The 25,785-nt window shown below is 31.9% G+C and overlaps 2 protein-coding genes across 4 annotated transcripts in view; one reads left to right on the top strand and one right to left on the bottom strand.

Moving 5' to 3' along the window:
- The window catches only part of LOC123549233 (neuronal calcium sensor 1-like), an 84,721-nt gene that overhangs the window by 44,022 nt on the left and 14,914 nt on the right, over positions 1 to 25,785 (top strand). The gene's annotated exons all lie outside the window — the stretch shown is intronic.
- On the bottom strand, positions 78 to 24,671 carry LOC123549215 (uncharacterized). Of its 3 annotated transcripts, none has more exons than XM_045337124.2 (3): positions 24,358 to 24,671; positions 8,224 to 9,629; positions 78 to 2,542 (listed from the first exon to the last, which is right to left on the bottom strand). In XM_045337124.2, exons 2-3 carry the CDS (start codon positions 8,907 to 8,909, stop codon positions 1,963 to 1,965), a joined length of 1,266 nt encoding a protein of 421 aa, XP_045193059.2. In that variant the 5' UTR covers positions 8,910 to 9,629; positions 24,358 to 24,671; the 3' UTR covers positions 78 to 1,962. The 3 variants fall into 3 exon arrangements, with proteins under 3 accessions (XP_045193059.2, XP_045193076.2, XP_045193068.2); XM_045337141.2 differs by lacking the exon at positions 24,358 to 24,671 and adding an exon at positions 20,176 to 20,275; XM_045337133.2 differs by lacking the exon at positions 24,358 to 24,671 and adding an exon at positions 10,937 to 11,042.

Here is a 25,785-nt window from a genome sequence, read left to right as displayed (position 1 = left end):
GTTCTTCAATAGAACACATGGTATTAGCAGGTAAATTTGTTTGAGAAATAGCCATAAAGAACTAAGGAGTCACTAAACAAAGTTGTAGAGTAGCAAATGCCAAATTACTTTTATTATATACAATGATTACAGTTAGATACAATCACTAGAATAAAATATACAATTAAATCAAACAATTTTTAGTTTAAAACAGCATTTTTATGATTCATTTATACAGGAATCTGTGACACCAAATTTCAACAAAAGTTGATAATAAATTTTGATAATTTTTCATGAAACACACATGTATAAAGAATTCTGCAGTCTGATATATTCTAACAATGCTCTGCAAATCTATGTTTTGATTTTTCTAAACGAAGAAAAAATACATATATATAAAACATTTCAGAAAGAGAAAGATGTAACTGGAACACAGTTTGCAATATATGAATGGGATTGTCGCATTGGATGTATAGAAAGATTAAAATGTCAATGAACTGAATTGTATAGTTTATGAGTATAGAATACAGCATGGCTAAAATTCCATTTTTAGTCAACCTCTTATTGCATGAAGGATGTCCCTTTAATAATCACTGCATGCACACATGATAATGTCCTCACTTTGCTCACTGCATGAACAGAACATGTCCTTAATTTGATAAGCACACATACAGAGAAAGTGTCCTCAATTTGATCATCACATCAGACAGAAAACTCTATGATAAATCTCTGATAAAATAGAAAACACTTGATGATAGTGATAGAGCGATAGAGAGGAAGATATGTAATAGAGCAGAGAAGTAAAAAGAATTTTATGTTCCTTTAGGCTTAACTCTGTGGAACTTTTAGCAGACATAGCAGTTATATGGCAGATATTATAGGCTTTTTATGTCACCCAGTCCAGTTTTTACATAAAATACAAAATTGACAAATCAGCAGGAAATAGAAAGAACCAGTCAGACAGTTATAAAACAAGAGTTTGAATACCAGTCTAACAGCTCTACTTAATACTTGACTATTTCTGAGTACATTCATAAAATCATTCAAATAGGCTAGTAATAATTTGGAGATGGCCTACAGACTTTGAAATGAAGCTTATTGGTATATAATTTTTGTATACAAGCCCATGTCTGACTAAAATTATGGCAAAAAGAGGTAAATTCCAAACATAAAATCATACAATAAATAGTTCCAGCAATTATATGATTAATTAAGACATACACCATAAAAATGGTAACAATTTGACAAATACATGTTTGTGCAATTTCATGGAGAACTATCATTAAAGATATATAATGCTTAAATTTTGAAAATATGAAAAATTACTTCATTGTATCACATGCACACATAACATAAATGTTTGTGTATAAAGAGTAATGTGTGTTTGCTTTAAAACACTGCACGCTAATAAATTTATAAGTAAATGCAGTATTAATTATGTAACAAAACTAAAAATGATTTTTTTAAAATAAATGTCTGTTACAACATAGGTAAAATTACACAGTTAGCTAATGTATTTAGCCAAGTTAAATGTATTGAGCAGGATTTGTAGATTTGAATCAAAATCTATAATGATAAATATATTTTAGTACATACTACACCTTTAAACATGTATTTAAACATGTACAATGTATAAGCTTTTCCTGTTTATATTGTCTTTTCAGCAAACACTTTCATATTATGTCTTAATTATTAGTGGACTTGAACCACACAAATTGTGACTTGTCAGAATCATACAGCTCCTTGTTCAAACAATATATTCTTTAATTGTAGCTCGGCTACATACTCAGACAGTTTATGCTACCTTAATGAAGCCAGACTTTTTTGCAAAATATTAGATATCATAAAAATAAAATCATGTTAATCTACTATTATTTTTAATTATCTCTCCAAAGGACCGGAGTTTAAGTCAGTTTATTACTTATATTATTGTGTACATTGGATTTAAATGGTAAATTAATATGTACCAAGGTGCTAATTGTTCTAGGATGCTACTAAACTGTCACGTTGATGGGCAGGTCCAGTTCTGGCTGAAGTGTCTTTCCATACATGTGGACAGACAGCAAATTTAGCTTCGTAAGCCGGTGTAAGTTTTGTGAGTCTTTCAATGATTTCATTCATCTCATCTTGTGACAGTTTTTTCCTTCCAATGAATTTCTTATCTAGTCCTGGTATAATAATGTTTGTCTTAACTTTTGGGGGTTTTATGTACACAAACTCTTTATCTTGTAAATCCACTCCTCCTCGACTTGAGACAGTCGGTTTGCTAATACGCTCGGTTATTTCATTCACTTCATCCTTTGAAACTTTCTGCTCTCCATAGACAAAATCTGTGTACTGCCTGTCGACACCAGCGCCACCTGTGCTTGCAACAGTGGGGCGGGTAATTCTACTTACAATGTTATCTAGCTTATCTGGAGTTACAGTTCCTGATCCATAAACATAATCCTTGCTTTCAAATTTCTCCGCAATGTCCTTACCTCCACGGCTGGATATGGTCGGTTGAGCAATATGCTTGATGTTCGGAGTGCATGCCCTTGACCCATAAACATAGTCTTTGTTTCTGAAATAATAAATTAGACTGACAAATTAATCAACTATTGAACTTATATAAAGTTGCGTTTTTTTGGCATCATGTGCCTTCTGGAATTTACATCATCATATAATAAAATGAATATAAAAATGATGTGAATTCATTAAAATTTGTGGGGAACTAATATTTGTGGATTTTGTAGGTCTGAAAAATCAGGCAATTTAAAATCCCTCTGTACAAATGATTTTTTTATCTTCAGATCCGGAAATTGATTAATTCTTTTCACCAATGAAATTCCTGGTTTGGCCAAGACCACAAATCCATCTGATACCCTGTTAAAACCCTTTTCCATTTTGAATGGAAAAAATAAGTAAAATCAAGTAATTATCATGTGTTTCCGAGACACATTATATGTCAATTACTAAGTTTCAAATATAGTAGTAATTTCCTAATAAGTAAAAAAGAATACTCTTTTTCTTGTTGTCATTTGATCTGGATGTCAATGCCTTAAATAATGTGAGAAGTATATAATCTAGAATTCACTGTCTTACATCTGAGATTTTCTCATTTTAACAGAAGTGGATATTTTTTTAAAGAATAAACAAATTCACTGCAAAGAATTGTAACGGATCTAATAATCAGTGTTTTTGTTTATCACATTGAATTAATAGGTTTTTATTTGATATTATAACCTTAATACTTTAAAATCAATATGAAGGACTTTGTTAAAAATATGAAATATGATATTAATAAAAAAAATAACAGTGTTTTGACGTCTTAAGTATAATGACTGTTTATTATAGGTAGCAAATAAAGTGATTTTGAGAAGCTTTTAAAGTGAGATGTACAGAACTATGTAGAAAGGCCATCTGTCAGTGTAAATGTTATTTGCAACATGTATTGAAGATGTATGAAATTTTTCATAAATATCTGAAAAACATAATTAAATTGAATAGTGCTATCCAAGTAAGCTTGGTAGCAAAAACTCCAAACTATTTTAAAGTTTACAGGTCCCTGTCCTCTTCCCAAATCCCCACCCCTACTCCAACACCCATCCCACCCCCACCTCAAGGGCAGTGGCAAGTGTTCTCACTGACTCAAATTCAATTTATTTAACTTGTATTAATTTCTTGAAGAGAAGTTGTCAGTAATTCATTTTAATATGTTACACTGGATTTTGACTTTAATACCATAAACTGGGAACTATTCATGACTGATTTATGCTAATTTTTGTGATCTTTCTATTTGTGGATTCAAAACTTTCACATAATTATAATTTTCATTACAGACCCCTGCAAAATGCAGTTCTTGAAATCATGAACACTTCAAACCATTCAAGAACTGTTCATGAACTAACCTTCAACAATTCTTGATTTGTGTTCATGAATTTCTGAACATGAACTGTTTTTTTAAAAAGTGTTCATGAACTACTAAAGAATCATACAGAGTTCTTGAATTGTCCATCATAAAAGGTTAAAGGAACAATCATGATGTTAATTTCTTGAATCTTTCATGCACCGCTCATGACAGGTAGTTCATAAACTAATGAAGAATCATGTTCATGAACAGTTCACTGCTAGTTCCTGAAGATAAAGCGGCACAATAAAAACATATAGCATGAAGTTCATGAACTATTCATGTTCAACAAAATATCAAGAACTATTCATGAAGTGAATAGTTCATGAACTGTTCATGTACATTAGTTTTTAAAGTCATCTTTCACTTTCCATGCACTGTTCATGAACATGGTATTTAAGAATGTTTCAAGAATTTGTGCCATTTTATCTTCACGAACAGTTCATGAAGTGTTCATGAACTCCATTCATGAATTATGCATGCACTGTTCATGAACTGTTCATGTAACGTTTCATTTCACAGGGGATTGATGGCATATTTTCATTAATTTGGAACAAGTTCTAACATAATAAAACCACAAATTATAAAGGTCTAACAAATATTTTCAAATCTACAGTAAGGTCTGAATATTTCAGTTTTTGCTTTAGTAGTATTTCAAAATGGCATCCAATGTTTCTTCAGTTTTATTGAGACTTCACACCTTAAAAAATGTAAATTATCAACTGAGATAATTGAAATGAATTCATAATAATATACATAATAAATGAACAAATACAGATATGTTTAAAGTATGTTAATTTTAAACTGATAAAGCAACTATCCAAATAGATGTTTTGCATAATTTCATGGTCTGAAAAGCACTACTTTCAACACTGCACATGAATTTAAACTGTTAAAGTCATAAAGGGAGGTAATCAAGAACAAAGGATTCAGTAATACTTTTCACTATGTTAATCAGTATTCAGACCTTTGATAAATATATGGGAAAGCAATTATCCAGTGGAATTTTACAAGAAATTTATCTATTTCGTGTTCGTAACAAGGTAAATGTTGCAGCCACATCATAATTAAAGGCAATATATGACACTTTAAAGAAATTTTAAGATAATATTCTATATACAGTATTGAAGCACTGCTAAATTCACCACAATGCCCATCCTTTGATAATTTAAACTGCTTCAAAGCCTACTGTAATTATAAACAAGGCAGATACTAATCAATGTTTAACTGAGGGGAATCATAAATGAAATAGATAAAGTCAGTTATTTCATTAACTAATTGGTCTTATCAGATACTGTTTGCACTACTAATGTACATCTCTATTTGGAAACTTTATTTAATAGTTATATGATAATCAATGGGATCTTCAAACAGCCGATACAATTAAGGCTTTATTGAAGAAGCTGTCTCTATTAGGTTTTGCTAATCAATGAAAAGTTGTTCCACAGTTTTATATGGCAATTTTAAACTCAGGTTACTGAAAAAGCACAACAACATGAGATTTTGTGATTAAATTTAATTCCATACACTGCAATTTTCTATAAGTGTTTTTTTTTTCCTCACGTAATGCGTTCTAATGAAGGTGTGTTTCTGTTAAATGATACTAACTGAATGGCAAACTGCGCAGATCTTGATCAGACTTCAAGGATGTGCTGGCTGATCAAGATCTACACTGGTCACAAAGGCAGAATCAGTCTTGTCCAGCAAGATAAGGGTTAAAGAGTTATGAACTTTGTATTCTTCATAGAACAGTTCATGAACCGTGAACAGTTCTTAAAGTCAAGAATTCCATTTTGCAGTTTAATCTCTAGATTAGATAGAAGTACATTCGGTATTTTGATTGTACTTTATAACATGATGATCTTTAATATTCTTATCTGTTTTGAAATAATGCCCCTTTGAGGCCACTGATATGACTCCAATGTAAAATATTTACTACTGCACAGTATTTGCATGTAATGATGTATATATCAAGATTTGGTTCACATGTAGTAAAAGATTCTGGGTCAGATAAATTTACTCCCAGCATTTAACTTCTGAAATTAGTTTAGTTTATACTAATTTATTTTGGCTTGATTGTGATGAAAGCTTATTTGAACCACTCTTGAGTCTGCATCCTGGAAAAACCAGTACTGGTGTCATATGAGAAGTCATGACCATGACCTCAATGGGGACCGAACCCACGACCCCTGGGTTGGGCGGCCGACACCTTAATCACTAGACCACCGCTTCCCTTAGTGACTTATGAAATTCATTAATGATGGATCAGTAACCATTTTTATTAGCTCACCTGTCACGAAGTGACAAGGTGAGCTTTTGTGATCACCCTTCGTCCATCGTCGTCCGTCCAGAATTGCTTGTGAACACAATAGAGACCACATTTTGCAATCAACTTTAATCATACTTGCACACAACTTGGCATAATATCTCAGTGGTTCATTCCAAAAACTGGTCAGATCCCATCATGGGTTCTAGAGTTACGGCTCCTTAAAGGGCCAAAATTTGCTTTTTCGGCTTGTAAACATGATAGAGACCACATTTTGCAATCAATTTTAATCAAAGTTGTACAAAACTTGTATTGGCGTAATATCTTGGTTCCTTTTGAAAACTGGCCAGATCCCATCATGGGTTCCATTTATGGCCCCTTAAAGGGCCAAAATTTGCTATACTACTGAACTATATTTTGGCAAAGTTATGCCCCTTTTTTTGAAATGGAAATTGCAGGTTAAAGTTTTGCTTGGAAATGAGTATTTCCAAAACTATATTGCAAGCACTTGGTTGAAAATTCACACAGATGTTAGGTGCAGTTGATCAAGATCACTGCATCAAGGCCCATAACTCTAACATGAATAGAGATAATATATCTTTTCTTAGGTAGAAAAACCATTTTACTGACAAGCCTCAGAATTATCAAGCATGCTGTCATGAGACCACTCAAATATATTGATATTAGTGGTGTCAGCATAACATTTCTAGACTTCAAAAACATTGTCATATTGTTTGCAATAATGAAAAGAAAAAATAACATGATAACTTGCTTGAAGAATTTTCAGTTTTCACTTTTTTCCCTTCTAAAGTTCTTTTTCAAAATCAGATATATTACAAATTAATTCAATAACGAAATAAAATCCCAGCAAATTTTCACAGGATGTATTTTCATTATGGTTCACACAACGAAAAATACATCCTGTGCAAAATTTGCACAGATGCAGTTGTGATTTGCACTAGGTCCCATATCGTGTAAAGAATACACCCTAAGCAAATTATTGTAGTTCACAATACAAAAAATTTGATTTTGTACAGATACAAATTTTCCATGGGATGCAAGTGTTGCGTGTATGAAAAGCGCTACAGATGCAATGTTTTAAACTTCAGATATAGGTAGATTAATGGCTTGAATATTGAAATGGTTACTAAATAGGACCATAAATGCAGTAACTGTTGAAACATGACATCTTGAACTCACTTCTCTCAAAATTCCAGCTACCTCAAAGACATTTTCAAGTCCCATCCCAAATACATGACATTGTGCGAAAATATCGTTTTAAGTTGAATTTCGGTCATCTGGAAGTGAAATGCTTGATCCCTCGAGTTTAGAGATTATAACTGAGTTTTTAATTTTTAGTGTGCACAGTTCTCTCTGACTTACCACTAATATCATATGCAGGTACATAAAAGGTAAGGTGGCAATATTAATACAGTGTTTGTTTATTTTTGTAAAAAGTTCAATTCATCCTTCTTTTTATTACAGTCACCTTTTAAATAAATTATTGAAATTTTGACAAAAGACTGAGCAAGTAGAGTTTAAACATTCAATACTTACATTTCAGCATTGTATAGTATTTAAACATTGAAATGAAATTGTTCAAATAAAATTAGATTTATGTTGCCCTTCAAAAGTTAAAAGAAGTTACTTCACATTTCAAATATACACTTAGAGTTTTTATTACTTTGTAAATAGTAACATACCAAGCAGTTTTCGATAGAATGGTAGTTGCTCTTCAGAATATTATTTAAATATATCAATCAGATAACATAAATGAATCAAATTTATTTTTGCTACCCTAAGCTCTTCTTACAAAAAAAAACATGTTTAATTTAAAGTTAGAACAGAATATTTTCCTAGAACAGAATATTTTCCTCTATTTTCAGATTTGTCATCCAGGAAAGTAGTAATGACATATGATATTCAGTTTTTTACAAGAATTTAATTCAAATGAAAAAGTGGATTTCAGTATTTCAGAGAACTTCTGTAGTACAAAGACAGAAATGATTCATTGACAATACCAAAACGATCTACATTAGAATTAAATACATGATTAATGTCATATTGTTATTACATAAATTTTATGTACCTGTATTTTTCTTGAAGATCTACCCCACCTTTGCTGGCATGTGTAGGTTTTGTCACCCGCTCAACAATGGCATTCAGTTCATTTGGTGTCACCGTCGTACTGTACTGACTTTTAACAAATTGTGAGCTACGTCCAGTGCTTGGCCTTGATGTTGCAATTGACCTTCGAGTCTGAGCGGATCGTGGCAGACTGGCTGATGTTTCTCTGTATGAAGGATCAGGTGGATCGTCAACAATGAAATTTTTCTTCTTTGATGGTTCCATAATAATCCAAGGTGTTGGTTTCGGCACTACTTGGTATTTTCGTGGTACTGAGTACTTATTTTTTGGCGTTGTTTGAATTTTAACTTTCCTTGGTGTCCTCGGTGTAGAAACTCCACTTCTTGGTGTAGTGCTTCCAGATCCTTGATATTTCAATATTGTAGGTCCTGTGATATAATCTGGATCTTCTACACACCAAAGTCCCTTAACGTGACCCCTAGAGCATGGTCTTGGGTTTGGTGTTGCTACACGTTCCACAATTTTATTTAACTGACTCGATGTTACCTGGTGCCAAGGCCCTAACACATGGAAGTGTTTAAGTTTACCACTGTTTAACAGATACAATCTCTCGATAGTATAGAGGTATTCTTGATCGCTCTGGGTTAAATACTCGAAATCTCGTGGGTTTATTATTGGGCCATTCATACTTTAATTCTTTTTAATGGCTTAATTTAATTTAAAATTCTCTTTGTAAAACAGCAGTTTATTGATTTGATTTAAAGGTATTAGTGCAGTCCTATGAAGGGCAAAAGTAAGGCAGACTTAGGAATTTTATGGAGACTTTCGCTTTATTGTAAAAGCATTTCTCGTAATCCTTCGGATAAAAAATCAAGTGATATGCTTCTGCAGGTCTTTACTTAATGATTTTGCCAACTAATCAGCTCTGACAGAGAAATGTTGTCCATATGTCGATCATTTCAAATACCAGTCTAGAACGCATATTGTATAACAATGGAAACTTGAAAGCGGATTAAAAGATTTTGATTAAAAGCGCTGCAGAAGTGCACTTCACTTGCAGTGGCATTAAGGCGGATTAAACACACAGAACTGGCAGCTCTTTAAGACTTTTCATGTCCTTAACAGCAAAACAAGCACGACAAGTAAAACCGCTGAAGTAATCTTTCCGTCATACAGTACTTTGAATATTCACTTTAGTAATGCCACAGTAATTGTGAAATTTCACAGAAAATGTTTTGTAAACTGTAATAAATGTCCATACAGCCTTGTTTCTGGGAATGGCCCTTTCACATCACTCCATACACTGGCTTTTTTTCTGTTGAAAGACTGTTCACATCAACAGTTAAGTTTATTGTCCATATTTAGAATTCTTCAGCAGGGTTTTCTTAAAGTTTTGTTCTGTATAACCTAGAGGATGAACAAAGAGAATTTTAATTGTGTTTTAAACAGTTTAATGTTTATGAGAATTAAATGCATTCATTACATTCAGCATGCACTTTGTTTACTTTACAGTTATTATACACAAGTCCAGGACTTAGTCTTAGCAAAATTGAAGCATACAAGAGGGGGCTAAATCAGGAGGGGTGGGGGTGCAGCAGACATTCACTCACAATTGCCCCGTTTTTAAATGCAACAAGTCATGAATTATTTTAATCAAAAATAATATAAGCAAAGAAATATGCTCTAATATGTCCTATGTTAACTTCAAGGTTTTTACCTTGTTGATAGCTTTTCTACATAATATATTTACAGAAGTGTTTTAACTAACTTTTTAAGTGTTTAAATATTGCCTACAGCTCACTTTGTTCTTCTATTCTGTTCATTTACAATGACTTAAAATGAAAGTATAGGGCAGCCCGGATGAAGTTCATGTTTATGAATATTCATGAACTAAATGGTTGTAGTTCATGAACTATACATCTTTTGCAAACTTAACTAATCAACAATTCAAAGTCTTTAATGAACATAGAAATATTCATTAATTATTCACAAAACTTAAGAAAACTACTATATTACACAAGTTATGAATAGTTCATGAACTTTTATGAACATAATACAATTTCAGATTTTCGATGAACATAAAAATACTCATTTATTATTCACAAAACTTAAGAAAACCTTTTTTACACAAGTTATGAATAGTTCTTGAACTTTCATGAACATAACAAAATTCAAGATCTTTAATGAACATAAAAATACTCATTAATTATTCACAAAATCTCTGTTACACAAGTTATGAATAGTTTGAATTCAACATAACAATCGTAATATCTCATGACCAGTTTCCGCCATGTTGTTTTTGCACTTTATAATGTCAATTTTTTTTTGCACATGTGATTTTAAATCAGTAATTTTTGAGAAGTTTGTGTGACATATAGATGAAAAAAATATATATAAATATACAGCAAGGGAAAGTTAAAAATGATGACTGACTGTGAACTGTAATATAAAGGGAATTATATGTGATCTTCTTGTGAACTAATTCATGAATAAGTTTGTTAATGAATAGTTCATGAGCAGATTTTAAGAATTTTGGTCATGAATCATTTTCAGTAAATAAATAGTTCATGAGCAGTTTATGAACTAATTCATATAAGTTATAAAATTTCAACAGGGTACTTTGAATGTACTTTTTAAAAGTTGTAAAAGTGACATAAATCTAGAGGTGTGCCCCTTTAATTGTATAAAATAATTGAAAAATGATAAAATTTTACCTTAATTCCAGTAAGAAATGTTATCACTTCATACTCGCAAATATCACAATTATGTACCAACCCCCTAAAAAATTTCTTTCAAATGAATCAAGTGGCTCAAAATTTTTCTTCTTTACTGATTTTGATATTGCGTGATTGATATCAATTTAATATAAAACAATTGGAATTATCTCGATGTTAGATAAGGCCTTTGATAAGATTTTAATCTAGCATATTAGGTTGTATATCTTCTTATTGTAATATCTGTTGATGCAGTGCCAGATTATTTGTAAAATATTAAATTGCAAATTTGGAATTTACATTTTTTTTCTGATTACCTAATTCCCCTTGAGGTGATCTGAATGCTGAGAGTATGAGCATTAATTTGTTGGGGAAAATTCACAGAGATGATTTGAATGCTGAAAACATAAGCATTAATTTGAACATTGTTGTTGAAATGCACTCTTCCTTTTACAGTTTATCGTGTTAAAAAATTGCTGTCAAATCTAGAACAGGAAAAATACATCAAGAGTATCAAGAAAAAGACATCATCATCATCTAGTAGAAAAGAAGAAACACTGTTTAAATTACTCAAGAAATGACTACTTGCAAGATGCTAGAAAACAATGAAACATTGTTTGAGTGACAAAAAAATGCCACTTTTGTGTATCTAGAAAATGAACAAACAACATTTGAGTTACTGAATGTAGAAAATGCCACTTTTGTGTATCTGGGTAATAAGAAGAAAATACCACTTTTGTTTATGTAGAAAGTGAACAAAGAATTTTTCAGCATGACAAAAGGCCACTTTTGTGTATCTGGGTAATAAGAAGAAAATGCCACTTTTATGTATCTAGAAAATGAACAAACAGCATTTCAGTATATAGAAAATGCCACTTTTGTGTATGTAGAAAATGAACAAAGAACTTTTCAGCATGACAAAAGGTCACTTTTGTGTATCTGGGTAATAAGAAGAAAATGACACTTTTATGTATCTAGAAAATGAACAAACAGCATTTCAGTATATAGAAAATGCCACTTTTGTGTATGTAGAAAATGAACAAAGAACTTTTCAGCGTGACAAAAGGTCACTTTTGTGTATCTGGGTAATAAGAAGAAAATGCACTTTTTATGTATACAAATAGAAAAAGAACAAACAGCATTTCGTATAATAGAAAATGCACTTTTGTGTACTGTAGAAAATGAACAAAGAACTTTCAGGTGACAAAAGGTCACTTTTGTGTATCTGGGTAATAAGAGAAAATGCACTTTTATTTATGTAGAAAATGAAACAGAAATTCTTTCAGCTTAGACAAAAGCACTTTTGATATCTAAGATAATAGAAGAAAATGACACTTTTGTGTATCTAGAAAATGAACAAACAACATTTCAGTATATAGAAAATGCCACTTTTGTGTATCTGGATAATAAGGAGAAAATGCAAGTTTTGTTTATCTAGAAAATGATGAAACAGTGAAATGGTACCTTTGAGCATCTAGTTAACAAAGAAACACTGTTTAACTCTCAAGAAAAGTTCAATTGAGTACCGGGGTATCTAGAAAAGAAAGAAACAATCTCTTGAGTACCAAAACAAGCCACTTTGAAGGAGTATAGGATTATATATCTAGAATTTAGACTTTATTGTTTCAAAACAAATATTGAAATTGTCTTAACTTCCTGAAAAAGGTCATAGGCATTTAATTCATTATAGTACTGCAGGATCAGAATATTGGCAGGGATCTTTTTACAGATTTTATTAGTACATGTCTCAGTTTTCCTTGGTTTACAAACATTTGACCTCTTTTAAAAATCTAAATGAAATAAATATAAGAAATAAAATTCTGAAAATATAATCAGTTGTCAAAATTTGCAAAATTTTGTTGCAGCCAAAATATCTGATTAAAAGTATAGCATGCGTTTGTTATATCTAACTTCTCCTATTACTATTAAATCTACTATTTCCATTCATGGTGATACATTAATTGATTATAGATATACTCTGTTCTATATTTGAAACAAATGGATCGAAATTTCATATTTGTTTTGACGTCTGTTTGGCACTTATTTTATTTGTAATTTGTTTTATATATCCACGTTGGCTTCTTATCCCTAAAAAAAAAGCTTAAATACCAGATGAGCCATGCCATGAGAAAACCAACATAGTGGATTTGCGACCAGCATGGATCCAGACCAGCCTGCACATCCGCGCAGTCTGGTCAGGATCCATACTGTTCGCTAACGGTTTCTCTTATTGCTATAGACTTTGAAAGCGAACAGCATGGATCCTGACCAGACTGCGTGGATGCGCAGGCTGGTCTGGATCCATGCTAGTCGCAAACCCACTATGTTGGTTTTCTCATGGCGCGGCTCAATTATTTATTCTTTTAGGCCAGAAATTTTTCACTAGTATAAACTTTATTATTTTGTTATATCATATTAAAGCGTAACACAGTGTCTGGTTGTCTTGACAACATTTTCTTAAAAGTTCTTTATATTTTCTGATTTTTGCTTATGAAGCAAAGCACCATTTTTTGCTATTAGTGTGGTAATGTTTTTGTTATCAGCAAGTCTATTTCTTAAACACATGAACTTTGATGTGTTTGAAGTGAAACAAACAATGAGATAGCAAGTCATTATTATTAAAGGGACTGGACACAAGATTCTGGCTAAAAATGTTCTTTCTGTTGTAATATTATGAACATAAGAACATGAGTTTTTGTTTCTAAACTATCTTAAAAAATGTGAAATTAAAAAAAATGGCTGAACCGATAAAAACTTTGCTACGTTCTTGACCAGTACTCCATGGCAGAACACATACTTAAAAACTTTGAAATATAAAGCTATATATTTAAAGCATTTAACCCAAAAGCTTTTTGCTTTTGAATGGAAAAAATAGTAAAAACAACTAATTCTCATGACTTTTTGTTTCCATAACATTATAATCTGTCAATACCTAAGTTTCAAAGCCTCCTTAGGAAATATAGCATTAATTCCTTGTTATCTAAAAAATGTTTTCTTTTTATTTATTGTGTTGTGATACAATCTGGAGGTCAGTGTCTTTAACCTTTAGCCAGTGCTGGTGGGGAGTGATTCTGCCTTTGTGACCAGTGCAGACCAAGATGACCCTGCACTGTTCACTCTTCAGTCAGTAAATTTTCAGTGAACACCCCTTCATATAATAACTGATACTGCCCAGATTGAATGATAGACCAGTCCATTTTAGAAATTAATCAGGGTAAACGTTAAATACTGTGTTCTTATTTGATTAAATACATTATCCTGTGAAGCAACGTGGATGCCTCTTGCACTTGTGACATTCGTTATAAGGACAGGTCATTGCAAAGTTAAAGTTGTCATTTAATTTACATGATTTTAGATTAGTCTGTTGGCACCCCTGGATATTTTGAGTGTAGTCAGGCAAGATTTACATCAATAATGGGAATGGTTTACTAGCTTTATGAAACATAGCCAAATTATAGTAATCTGTCCTTATCAAGGGAGGTAACCACCTCTGGAAAGAATGTACTAAGAGCATTTTCAACTTATATTCACAGCATTTGTATACAGGCATCATGTTAATAGGATGAAAGCTGCCTATATTCACAGCATTTGTATGGCATCATTTTAATGGGATAAAAGCTGCCTATATGCACATCATTTGTATGGCATCATTTTAATAGGATGAAAGCTGCCTATATCCTATTAAAATGATGCCATACAAATGATGTGAATATAGGCAGCTTTCATCCCATTAAAATAATGCCATACAAATGCTGTAAGCTGCCTATATTCACAGCATTTGTATAGCATCATTTTAATGGGACAAAAGCTGCCTATATTCACAGCATTTGTATGGCATCATTTTAGTGGGATAAAAGCTGCCTGTATTCACAGCATTTGTATGGCATCATTTTAATGGAATGAAAGCTGCCTATATTCACAGCATTTGTATGGCATCATTTTAATGGGTACCTGCTACATTTTCAACAAAGGCTATTTCCCTTTGATAATTAATTGTAGTTTTGGGCCATCAAATAACATGACTATTTAATACACATTGACAAAAACATTTTATCAAATTTTCTGTTTTACTGCAAAGTAGCAATTTAATACTGTATACAAAAAAAATTTGAGAACAACATTGAAAGTTGATAAAATGCAAGCTATAGTTTTTGGAGAGCCAACAATTAGACTGTTTGTGAAAGCAGAAAAATCAGACAGAACACTCAGACAGAACATTCAGGCAGAACTTTCAAACATTCAGACAGAACATTCAGGCAGAACATTCAGACAGAACATTCAGGCAGAACATTCAGTCAGAACATTCAGACAGAACATTCAAACATTCAGGCAGAACATTCAGACAGACAATTCAGGCAGAATATTCAGGCAGAACATTCAGACAGAACTTTCAGGCAGAACATTCAGGCAGAACATTCAAACATTCAGGCAGAACATTCAGACAGAACATTCAGGCAGAACATTCAGACAGAATGTTCAGACAGAACATTAACAAATAAGAAAAATCAACAACAACACGTGTAGCATTTGTTCATAGATAATTATTAACTTCCAATGTTTCGGCGTTAAGCCTTCCTCAGGGAAGAATAACAATTAAAACAACGGACGTGACGTCGTTAAACAACGTCGCGTAAAAAGGCGGTAAAATGTATACAAAGTTTAGATCTACATTATTTACAATGTTAAAGAAATTAAAAATAACGTTCCTTTAAACGGATTTAACAAACATACCAGGTAAATTGTCGGATAGTGTTTATACAAAATTTCCTATACTTATGTATATAAAAAACAGAAATAGGAAAAAACAACGATATACTCGGCATTACATATCTATATATGTAGATCAATACAATTAGTTAATTGGTCAATTAATATCAAATAAAACTTTAGAATTTAAACCATCTGGATAGAGTGTTTTCAGTTTATGTATCCACACTGTTTCTTTGCAGAGACAATCAGTGTCATTTCTTACAACATCAATAGGCATAAAAGAAAAGTCCTTTAAGCAATGATCTCGTAAATTGAAATGTGATGCAACCATTGAGGAAAAAGTAGGGTCAGTAAAACTATTAATATCAAATCAGTGACTGTTCATGCGTTTTGATACAGGTTGCTTAGTTTGTCCCACATACTGCTTGTCACATTTTTTGCAAGTAAAAAATAAATTACACAGTTACTTTTACAGTTTACGTTATGATGTAAACTGTATGCTTGACCAGTCATTTGACTGGTAAATTCTGAACCTGTTTCGATATTGGTACAATGCGAACATCGGCTACTATTACATCTCTGTGAGAGATAAAGTTTATCACTTTGCTCTTATCAAATACCGGTAGTCTTGTAAATTTTTAAGACGTCTAAAGTTTTATTTGATATTAACTGACCAATTAACTAATTGTATTGATCTACATATATAGATATGTAATGCCGAGTATATCGTTGTTTTTTCTTATCAGACAGAACATTCAAACATTCAGGCAGAACATTTAGACAGAACATTCAGGCAGAACATTCAGACAGAACATTCAAACATTCAGGCAGAACGTTCAGACAAAACATTCAGACAGAACATTTAATTCAGGCAGAACATTCAGACAGAACATTCAGACAGAACATTCAAACATTCAGGCAGAACGTTCAGACAAAACATTAAGACAGAACATTTAATTCAGACAGAACATTCAGATAGAATGTTTTGGGAGTTATAGTACAGGAATATTGAACAGTACTTTTCAGGGAATGTAGATGTTTCATGAATAAAAACATTTAGAGAAATTTTCAAGTAATGAAACAGCAGTCAATGGAGAACAAGACAAAGCAACACACCCTTAAGAGGCATAGAACAATGTAACAAAACATGAAATGTGGCACATCATTCAGAGAAACAGGCTAGAGCAATAAACCATAAAGAGAGAGAGCATAGAACAATGTGAAAAAAAGACATTTGAGCCATGCCATGAGAAAACCAACATAGTGGGTTTGTGACCAGCATGGATCCAGACCAGCCTGCGCATCCGTGCTGTCTGGTCAGGTTCCATGCTGTTTGCTAACAGTTTCTCTAATTCCAGTAGGCTTTAAAAGCGAACAGCATGGATCCTGACCAGACTGCGCGGATGCACAGGCTGGTCTGGATCCATGCTGGTCGCAAACTCACTATATTGGTTTTCTCATTGCGTGGCTCATTTAAAGAAAACAAAGCGTAATATGACACAGCACTCATAGAAAGGGATTAGAGATAGAGAAATGTCAAAGCATTAGGAGAATGCACAGAGCAGTGTAACAATCCATTAATTAAAAGAAAACAAGGAGCTATGTGACACAGTGAGAGAAATGCCTAACAAATCGTTAATAAAGAGCTTAGGGCAATGTAAAAAAGTATTGAAAGAAAACAGAGCTATGTGACCCATCACATACAAAGGGGTTAGAGAAATGAAACAAATCATTAAGAGAGAGAAAGAAAACATATGCAGTGTAGAAAAGTAAACATTAAAAGAGAATAAAAAGCAAATGAAAGAGAACTTATAGACAGATTTTCCGCGATATCTTTGGTGATTTATTTAGAGGTTATGAAAAACCTTTAACAACCAATGTATTTAGAGATTGTTCAAACGATCGGTCAATTTGCATGGAAAAGGGATGGGAGATTTATGACGTACCGTTTGGGTCAAAACATCTCTAAATACATCGGTTGTTAAATGTTAACTTGAAAAATGTTTTAAGTGTGTATTTATTTATATTTACATAGATTAATTACTTTAGTTCAAATCTAAAAAGAGAGTGAGTTACTATGTTTATAAGGTAACTCCTAATTTTTGATCAACCCGAATTTAATGTGCTCGTGCTCGCGTTTACGCAATGCCTACAGTCCTGAGACATGCCTTCTAATGGCGCACAGTCCTGAAAAGCCCTTGACACCGTCATACACACAAAGACAAAGACGCATATATTTTTAGATGAAAATCCTGAAACATTATACATTTTGACTATGAATTGCGTATAAAATCCTCTGTTAAAAGATAAAGGCTCCTAACTGTGACCAAACAGATTCAGTGCTTCAGATTAGCCTATCAGATTAGCCTATCTGATTGTGCATGCTTGCCAAATCTTCATTGCGCAGATGCATATCTGCTTGTAGGCAGCTACGGGCCTGCAAGCAGACTATGATTCGATGGTTGTTCCAAAAGTAAACACGTATACATGTTTAACAAAAAAGAATCTTTTGTTATTTGAAATAAAGTTTTACTGCACATGTGCGAGTTGTGGTGAGAAAAGCCAATTAATTTCTTAAGTTCTCCATTACCGATTCCGAGAGGATATTTTCTTTTAAGCTTATTAGTAACTGAAATCATTGATAAAGACACGCATTGCCAAGCTCTTCTGAAGCTAGGACACATCGTTTGCTAGCTTAATATATGTAGCATAAACAGGTACTATTTATGAAAGAACAGCTTATTAAAGTGCAAACGACGATTCAATGCGAATTGGTGATTATGGTATCATATACATTGGATATAGAACACTAGCTTTCCACTGAAAATGTTTATATATCATTTTATTATATATAGCTGTTGAATCAGATTTAGAATTTGTTTATATATAGAATATATTTGTTACATCTTACAAAAAATCCCGCATAATTCATGATATCTAAGTTTTATTTGCTATCCTGGTATTGTATATTGTCAAAATGTATTCCAAAAAGTATCATCCTTAATCTGTAACGCATCCAGAAGAAGCACCTCACAACTGTAACATTCTATAAAACCACGAAAAATTAGACCCGCATTGATTTTTCTACCTCGTATTATAACTGCATGCCTAAAGAGGGTCTTTATCGATGCAAATGAGCATAAAATATCGTTGAAACATATTTTACTCAACTTCTTTTAGATAATTTTCTATCAAAATTTCGGATTTTGTCATTAAACGCTTGATAGACATCAGTATACTGTTTTTCATATGTTAAACTATGTCTCAACAGACGCACATACCATTGATCTAGAAAAACAATTTTTAGTTTTGCAAAAAAGAGATAAATCTTTACTATTTCTTTGGCAAACAAAACACTGACAGCGATTATTATCCTCTGAATGCTGTAACGTTATCCAGGAATACTGTAACAGTAGCATCCTAAATCTGTAACATGATATCCTCCACAACCGAGTCTCGTGTAACAGTTCCTCCCCCGTGTAATGTATAGTATATTTAAGAAACAGGAAGTGTTTTTGCACATTTGCACATGTTATGGAATGTATTTTAGTTTCAAGTTTATTTCTACATCAGGGCATATAATTTAGTTTCTACTGGAGTGAGCTTAATTCTCTTTGTTGCTGGAGGTAAAGAAGTAGACTAGGCTAATACAATTGAATAGGAACCGTATAGACCCACTCTTCCTACACATGTGAGTTCTAGTTGTCTTTTGATAGCAATAAAGAACAATAAGTTAAAATAAAACACTGAAAGTGCTGTAACTCCACAGCCACGTCAATTTATTTATTTATTTAGTTGGGTTTAACGTCGCATCGACACAATTATAGGTCATATGGTGACTTTCCAGCTTTGATGGTGGAGGAAGACCCCAGGTGCCACTCCGTGCATTATTTCATCACGAGCGGGCACCTGGGTAGAACCACCGACCTTCCATAAGCCAGCTGGATGGCTTCCTCACATGAAGAATTCAAAATCCCGAGTGAGTCTCGAACCCACATCGATGAGGGGCAAATGATTTGAATTCAGCAACCTTAACCACTCGACCATGGAGGCACAGCCACGTCAATGTTTTCAAAACTTTTCCTCCATTCTGAAACTAGAGCAACCATGCTCACCTGCTAGTTGAAACTAAATTTAAAAAAATATGTCATATCCATTAACTAGAGGCAGTTCGCTGCAACAATAGTTAAGAATAGTAGGTGCTTAAACTAAGCCATAAAGGGAGGTAACAAAAAACAATAGACGCAATAAAACTTTCTACTGTGTTTGTCAATATTCAAGCCTTTGACAAATATTAGAGAAAACAGTAATAGGTTTTAACAAGAAATTAACATATTTTATCTTCATAACAGAAAATGTTGCAGCCACACTTCAAAGACATAAGTTGCGACATTGTACAATGAGATTAACTGATAGGTTTCTTTTGTGAAACTTATTAATGAAATAAAAAATTATCTTTTAATTTTTTAATTGAAAAACTGCTAGATCTATTGTGATTCAATAAAAGATAATTCATTAATTGTACTCACAGAAACTTTTGTGCCTAAAATACATTCATTTAAGCCATTTTAAAACCCTTTAAGTTTATTTTATCCACCATTGCACATGCCTTTTAAAATGTTTGAAGTGAAAAGAATCCAGAGATGCTTAGTTTCTATCAGTGCATATCTCAAATTAAACTTTTAATGTAATTTATCACAGAAACTTTCCTAAAATTGATAGTTTAACTGTCAAGAGGTTAATCTCTCTGTAAATCCAGGCTTTTTAGAGAAAGCCCAATACATTCACAGACAATTTTGGGTATCTTGGTAACTAGGAAGATTTTGAAATCAGGTGTTCAGATTTAGTAGATGTTGCAAAAAAAATTATAGACTATGTAATTAACAATGAGTGATTAACCTAATGGTAAGGATTAAATATGGGCACAGATTAAGATAAATTAGTAAGACAAATGGATTTTGCTATTTATTTTAAAAGAGAACTGGAAAGAAATGCCAGCTTAACTAAAAGCAAACAATATTACCCGGTATGCAATATACATGTACTGAAAAGTAATTAATATTTGTGGAGGACAAATTTTCTTATATTTCATGGTTGGGTTCCATTCATTTTGTCTTCAAAACTTGAAATCTGCACGAAATAGCCTTTTTATTATTAAAACAGAACTGGAAAAAAATGCCAACTTAACGAAAGGCAAACAATATTAAGCAATATACTGAAAAGTAATTAATATTTGTGGGGGACAAATTTTCTTCTATTTCGTGGTTAGGTTTCATTCATTTTGTCTTCAAAACTTGAAATTACAGGAATTAGCCTGAAATTACAGGAATTAGCCTTTTTATTATTAAAGCTGATATTTTTTGAGTATGAATGATTTCCTCTGTTTTATAGGTTAATTCCTATTGTTCTAAATGGCTATCACTATGAACAGCGCAGAGTTCTACAGCTTTTACAGACAGCATGCTTGTTGTATTTGTTTTGTAATACATTTGTGTAATAATAAAAATTACTTTATTTTCATTTTTACTTGTTATCATTACATTACTGACTAGATATTGCTACTTGTTATTATTACATAACTAACCCACTATTGTCATTTGTTGTTATTACATTACTACTACATGTTGCTACTTGTTATTTTTTACATTACTAACTTGCTATTGTCAGTTGTTATCATTTCTTACTTAATTAGTGTTACTTGTTATTATTACATTATTAACTTGCCATTGCCACTTGTTATTACTACATCACCAAATATTACTTGTTATTATTGCATTACTATTGCTATTGTCACTTGTTATTATTACATTACTAATGTGCTGTTGCCACTTGATATTATCACTTGCTATTGCCACTTGTTATTATTTTCAACTAAATATTGCTACTTGTTATTGTTACATCACTAAATATTACTTGTTATTATTACATTACTGATTTGCTATTGCCACTTGTTTTCATTATATTACTAACTTGCTATTGCCACTTGTTATTATTACATTACTTCCATAGGTTATAGAGTAACTTTTTGTGTTTTCATACCTTTAAAGCAATTTTTGATAATCACAAATTAGCTATCAAGAAAAAGATATCAGTACTCTGTTAATTTTTTGAACTTGACTTTCTTTTTAAAATAAATTCTTTAATAATTTAAATTGCCATTGAGGTTTTATTTAAATCATTTATTTACTTTCAGATTAGTAATTCCTAGTTATATTTATTTAATGTATCAGTTTATCATGAACCTTACTGAAATGGTTAACTTTGTTCAAATAGTTTATGTATTTTAGAAATGTTAAAAATCAAAAGTAAATCCATTAATGGATAAATGATTGACCTTAGTGCTTGCGTATTTACCTAAACTTGGTGATCGAACATTATGAGTATTTGAAGAGATGCCATTTTGCCATTTTTAACTTACTTGGATTAAGATTCAAGACTGAAGTTGATATAAAAATGGAATATTTTACTGATCCTTTGTCTTTCAAGTCCTTATGTAAATATATATCCTTAAATAAATTTAAAGTTTGCTTTTGAAAAAAAAACATGTCTCAACCATATCAAAGGGCAAATCATCTAACCCAAAAACCTTTTAGATATAGTACCAGTTGTTTAGGAGGAGATCTGCTCTCCCAGACATAATCTCTATGTAGACTGTGTGTATAAAAATTAAAGGGCCATAACTGAGTGAAAGTCGACTAACCATAAAACCCATAAAATATGTGCAACAAGGTATGTTTCTGATCATTCCTCCTGAGAAGTTTCATTCAAATCCTGCTAATCGTAGAGTACAAGGTCAGGCAAATTCCAACAGAAAAATACTTAAAATGAACCATAACCCAAAAATAAATAATGCAAACAGAATGTGCTGATGATATGCACAACTACTCGTCATACTGATCATTGATTTAAAGTTTTATCAAAATCTGACTACAGCAGTTTAGGAGGGGATGTGCTGACAACATTTTGTGACTCCCAGATGGTCAGACAGGCAAGCGGATAAAACAAAAACAATACAACTCTCCTAGTTGGGGGAGACATAATAACAGTTACTACCAGATTGAATGGAGAGATTCTGTTCATAAAGAAGATATCTGTACTACCAAAAAAAAAAAAAACGTAGGCAAATACCTGTGAAAACATGACATATTTTGGAACATCAGTGGTTGCGGTAGCAGCTCTTATCCAATGTTCATTATATAAACTTGGTCGTAAGTTTATAGGCATAATTTCGCAGAAGTTTGACTGGAGTTTGAAATTCACTATAACAAGATTTTTCCTTTTGTACTTTTGCATAATTTATTTTCCTTTCATATTTTCTTTTTGTACTTCTACATGACTTATTTGTCTTTAATACTTTTACATACATTTGGTTATTTTTCATTTGTACTTCTACATATCTTATTTACCATTTGTGCTTCTACATATCTTATTTACCATTTGTACTTCTACATTATCTTATTTACCATTTGTGCTTCTACATATCTTATTTACCATTTGTGCTTCTACATTATCTAATTTACCATTTGTGCTTCTACATATCTTATTTACCATTTGTGCTTCTACATATCTTATTTACCATTTGTGCTTCCACATATCTTATTTACCATTTGTGCTTCTACATGACTTATTTGTCTTTAATACTTTTACATACATTTGGTTATTTTTCATTTGTACTTCTGTAAGAGCGTTGGTCTACGGATCTCGGGGTCCCGAGTTCGATACTCGGGCGGGGCGTATGTTCTCCGTGACTGTTTGATAAACGACATTGTGTCTGAAATCATTAGTCCTCCACCTCTGATTAATCATGTGGGGAAGTTGGCAGTTACTTGCGGAGAACAGGTTTGTACTGGTTCAGAATCCAGGAATACTGGTTAGGTTAACTGCCCGCCGTTACATGACTGAAATACTGTTGAAAAACGGCGTTAAACCCAAAACAAACAAACAAACAAATCATTTGTACTTCTACATATCTTATTTACCATTTGTGCTTCTACATTATCTTATTTACCATTTGTGCTTCTACATATCTTATTTACCATTTGTGCTTCTACATTATCTTATTTACCATTTGTGCTTCTACATATCTTATTTACCATTTGTGCTTCCACATATCTTATTTACCATTTGTGCTTCTACATGACTTATTTGTCTTTAATACTTTTACATACATTTGGTTATTTTTCATTTGTACTTCTACATATCTTATTTACCATTTGTGCTTCTACATTATCTTATTTACCATTTGTGCTTCTACATATCTTATTTACCATTTGTGCTTCTACATATCTTATTTACCATTTGTGCTTCTACATATCTTATTTACCATTTGTGCTTCTACATATCTTATTTACCATTTGTGCTTCTACATATCTTATTTACCATTTGTGCTTCCACATATCTTATTTACCATTTGTGCTTCCACATATCTTATTTACCATTTGTGCTTCTACATATCTTATTTACCATTTGTCCTTCTACATATCTTATTTACCATTTGTGCTTCTACATATCTTATCTACCATTGGTACATAACTCATTTTTCTTTCGTACCATTTACATTATTCTTGAAAAAAAAATGCAACTTTGAGTTCTTCATAAAAAGAAAATGGAATTTTCAATTCTTCTTTTGACAAGATTGATAACTAATTAGTGAAATAATAAAGTTACTCTCAGGCATAAAAAGTCAAATTAACATCATGAAATACACTTACCTCTAAGCAGACATGTGTTACACTGTTGCTGTGAAAAGTTAACCTTAAATTGCAATTTGTCTCTCGTTCTTAAAACAACAAAATTATTCTTCATTAAGAATGGAATTAATATTTATATAATACTGTCATCAAATCACTGTAGAAGAGGTCTCCATTGAAATGTTGCCGCGTGGTCAACACGGATACATTACATAAATAAACATACTACCAAAAGTTTATTAATTTATATTTGTATAATTTAAACAAATCAATTTTCTCTGTGATATAATCCGCAATAACCACAGTTTTCCTGTGTTTTGTTGATGTTTGATTATTCTGACAGATTATGCCATTGATATGATATATAATATAAAAACTGACTTCAAATCCTCTCGAACAGATGTGTGAAAACAGCAAATGTAAAATATGGTACTTGACAAGTAGACGTTTTTAATGACTTTGAAAAACTACCATATTTCTGTCTTCATGTATATTGCCTGTTTTTTATTCGAAAAATTCACACGTATAAAGAGTAGTAAATGCATATGTTTTTCTACCTTAAGGTTATATTTTAGTTATTTTTCAAATTTCAGAATTACAAAAAATGTTTTATAATTATATCTATATTCCTTAAAAACTTGTCCAAAGTTGCACAAACAAATCGGTGAGAAAATTTGCTGATATTTCCTTACCTAATGTGATATTTTTATTTAAAAAAGATCAACAGAAATACAGGAAACAAAAATAAAAAGATTATTTATTGCATTATGAATAACAAGTACTTGCTATGAACCATTTAAGTATTTTTGTAAAAACCTTAAAAAGAAATAAAAAGTAGAAAAGATAGTAATATAGTTATAGAGTTTTGTTGAATTGTTAATGTAAAGTGAAGAGGATTGTTTTATATACAATATGTAGTAAATTGTGATCAGACATACAAAATATTGGATAAGATTTGTTTAAAAATGATCTTAACAACAAGCTCTGTAAAGCTTTTGAGCAATACTGTTTTTAAGAATGGTTTGTAACCAATTACACTTTATGCCCAGCAATTTGTTGGTACCCATGTATAGCTGGATTGACTGATGCAGTCATGATAACATGCTTTGCCCTTGAACACATGGTGATGGGAGTAGCCAGGATTTGAACTGAGGCTTTTATCTTCTTGGAAAAGCATCAAAGCCCTCTTGACCCATGTGTTCATATAAATATTTAATCAGTTACAATTGTGATAAACATTTTGATAGTGACTGAACTCCATTTGCTGATTAATTTCATTTCCTGATGAATCACATTGACACTAAACAGGGCATTTTTGTGTCTCAGTACTTGATTGAAGTCATGTTTTTCACAAGTTCCAGTTTGTGGTATCATTTTACCCACAGACATTTTGACATGTTGGAAAGTTTCATTGTGCTTTTATATGTTCCAGTAGCTTCATATAGCAAG

Source organism: Mercenaria mercenaria, chromosome 15 (assembly GCF_021730395.1).
Source record: "Mercenaria mercenaria strain notata chromosome 15, MADL_Memer_1, whole genome shotgun sequence".
Classification (NCBI taxonomy): Eukaryota; Metazoa; Mollusca; class Bivalvia; order Venerida; family Veneridae; genus Mercenaria; species Mercenaria mercenaria.
This window is presented reverse-complemented; position numbering and strand designations above follow the sequence as displayed.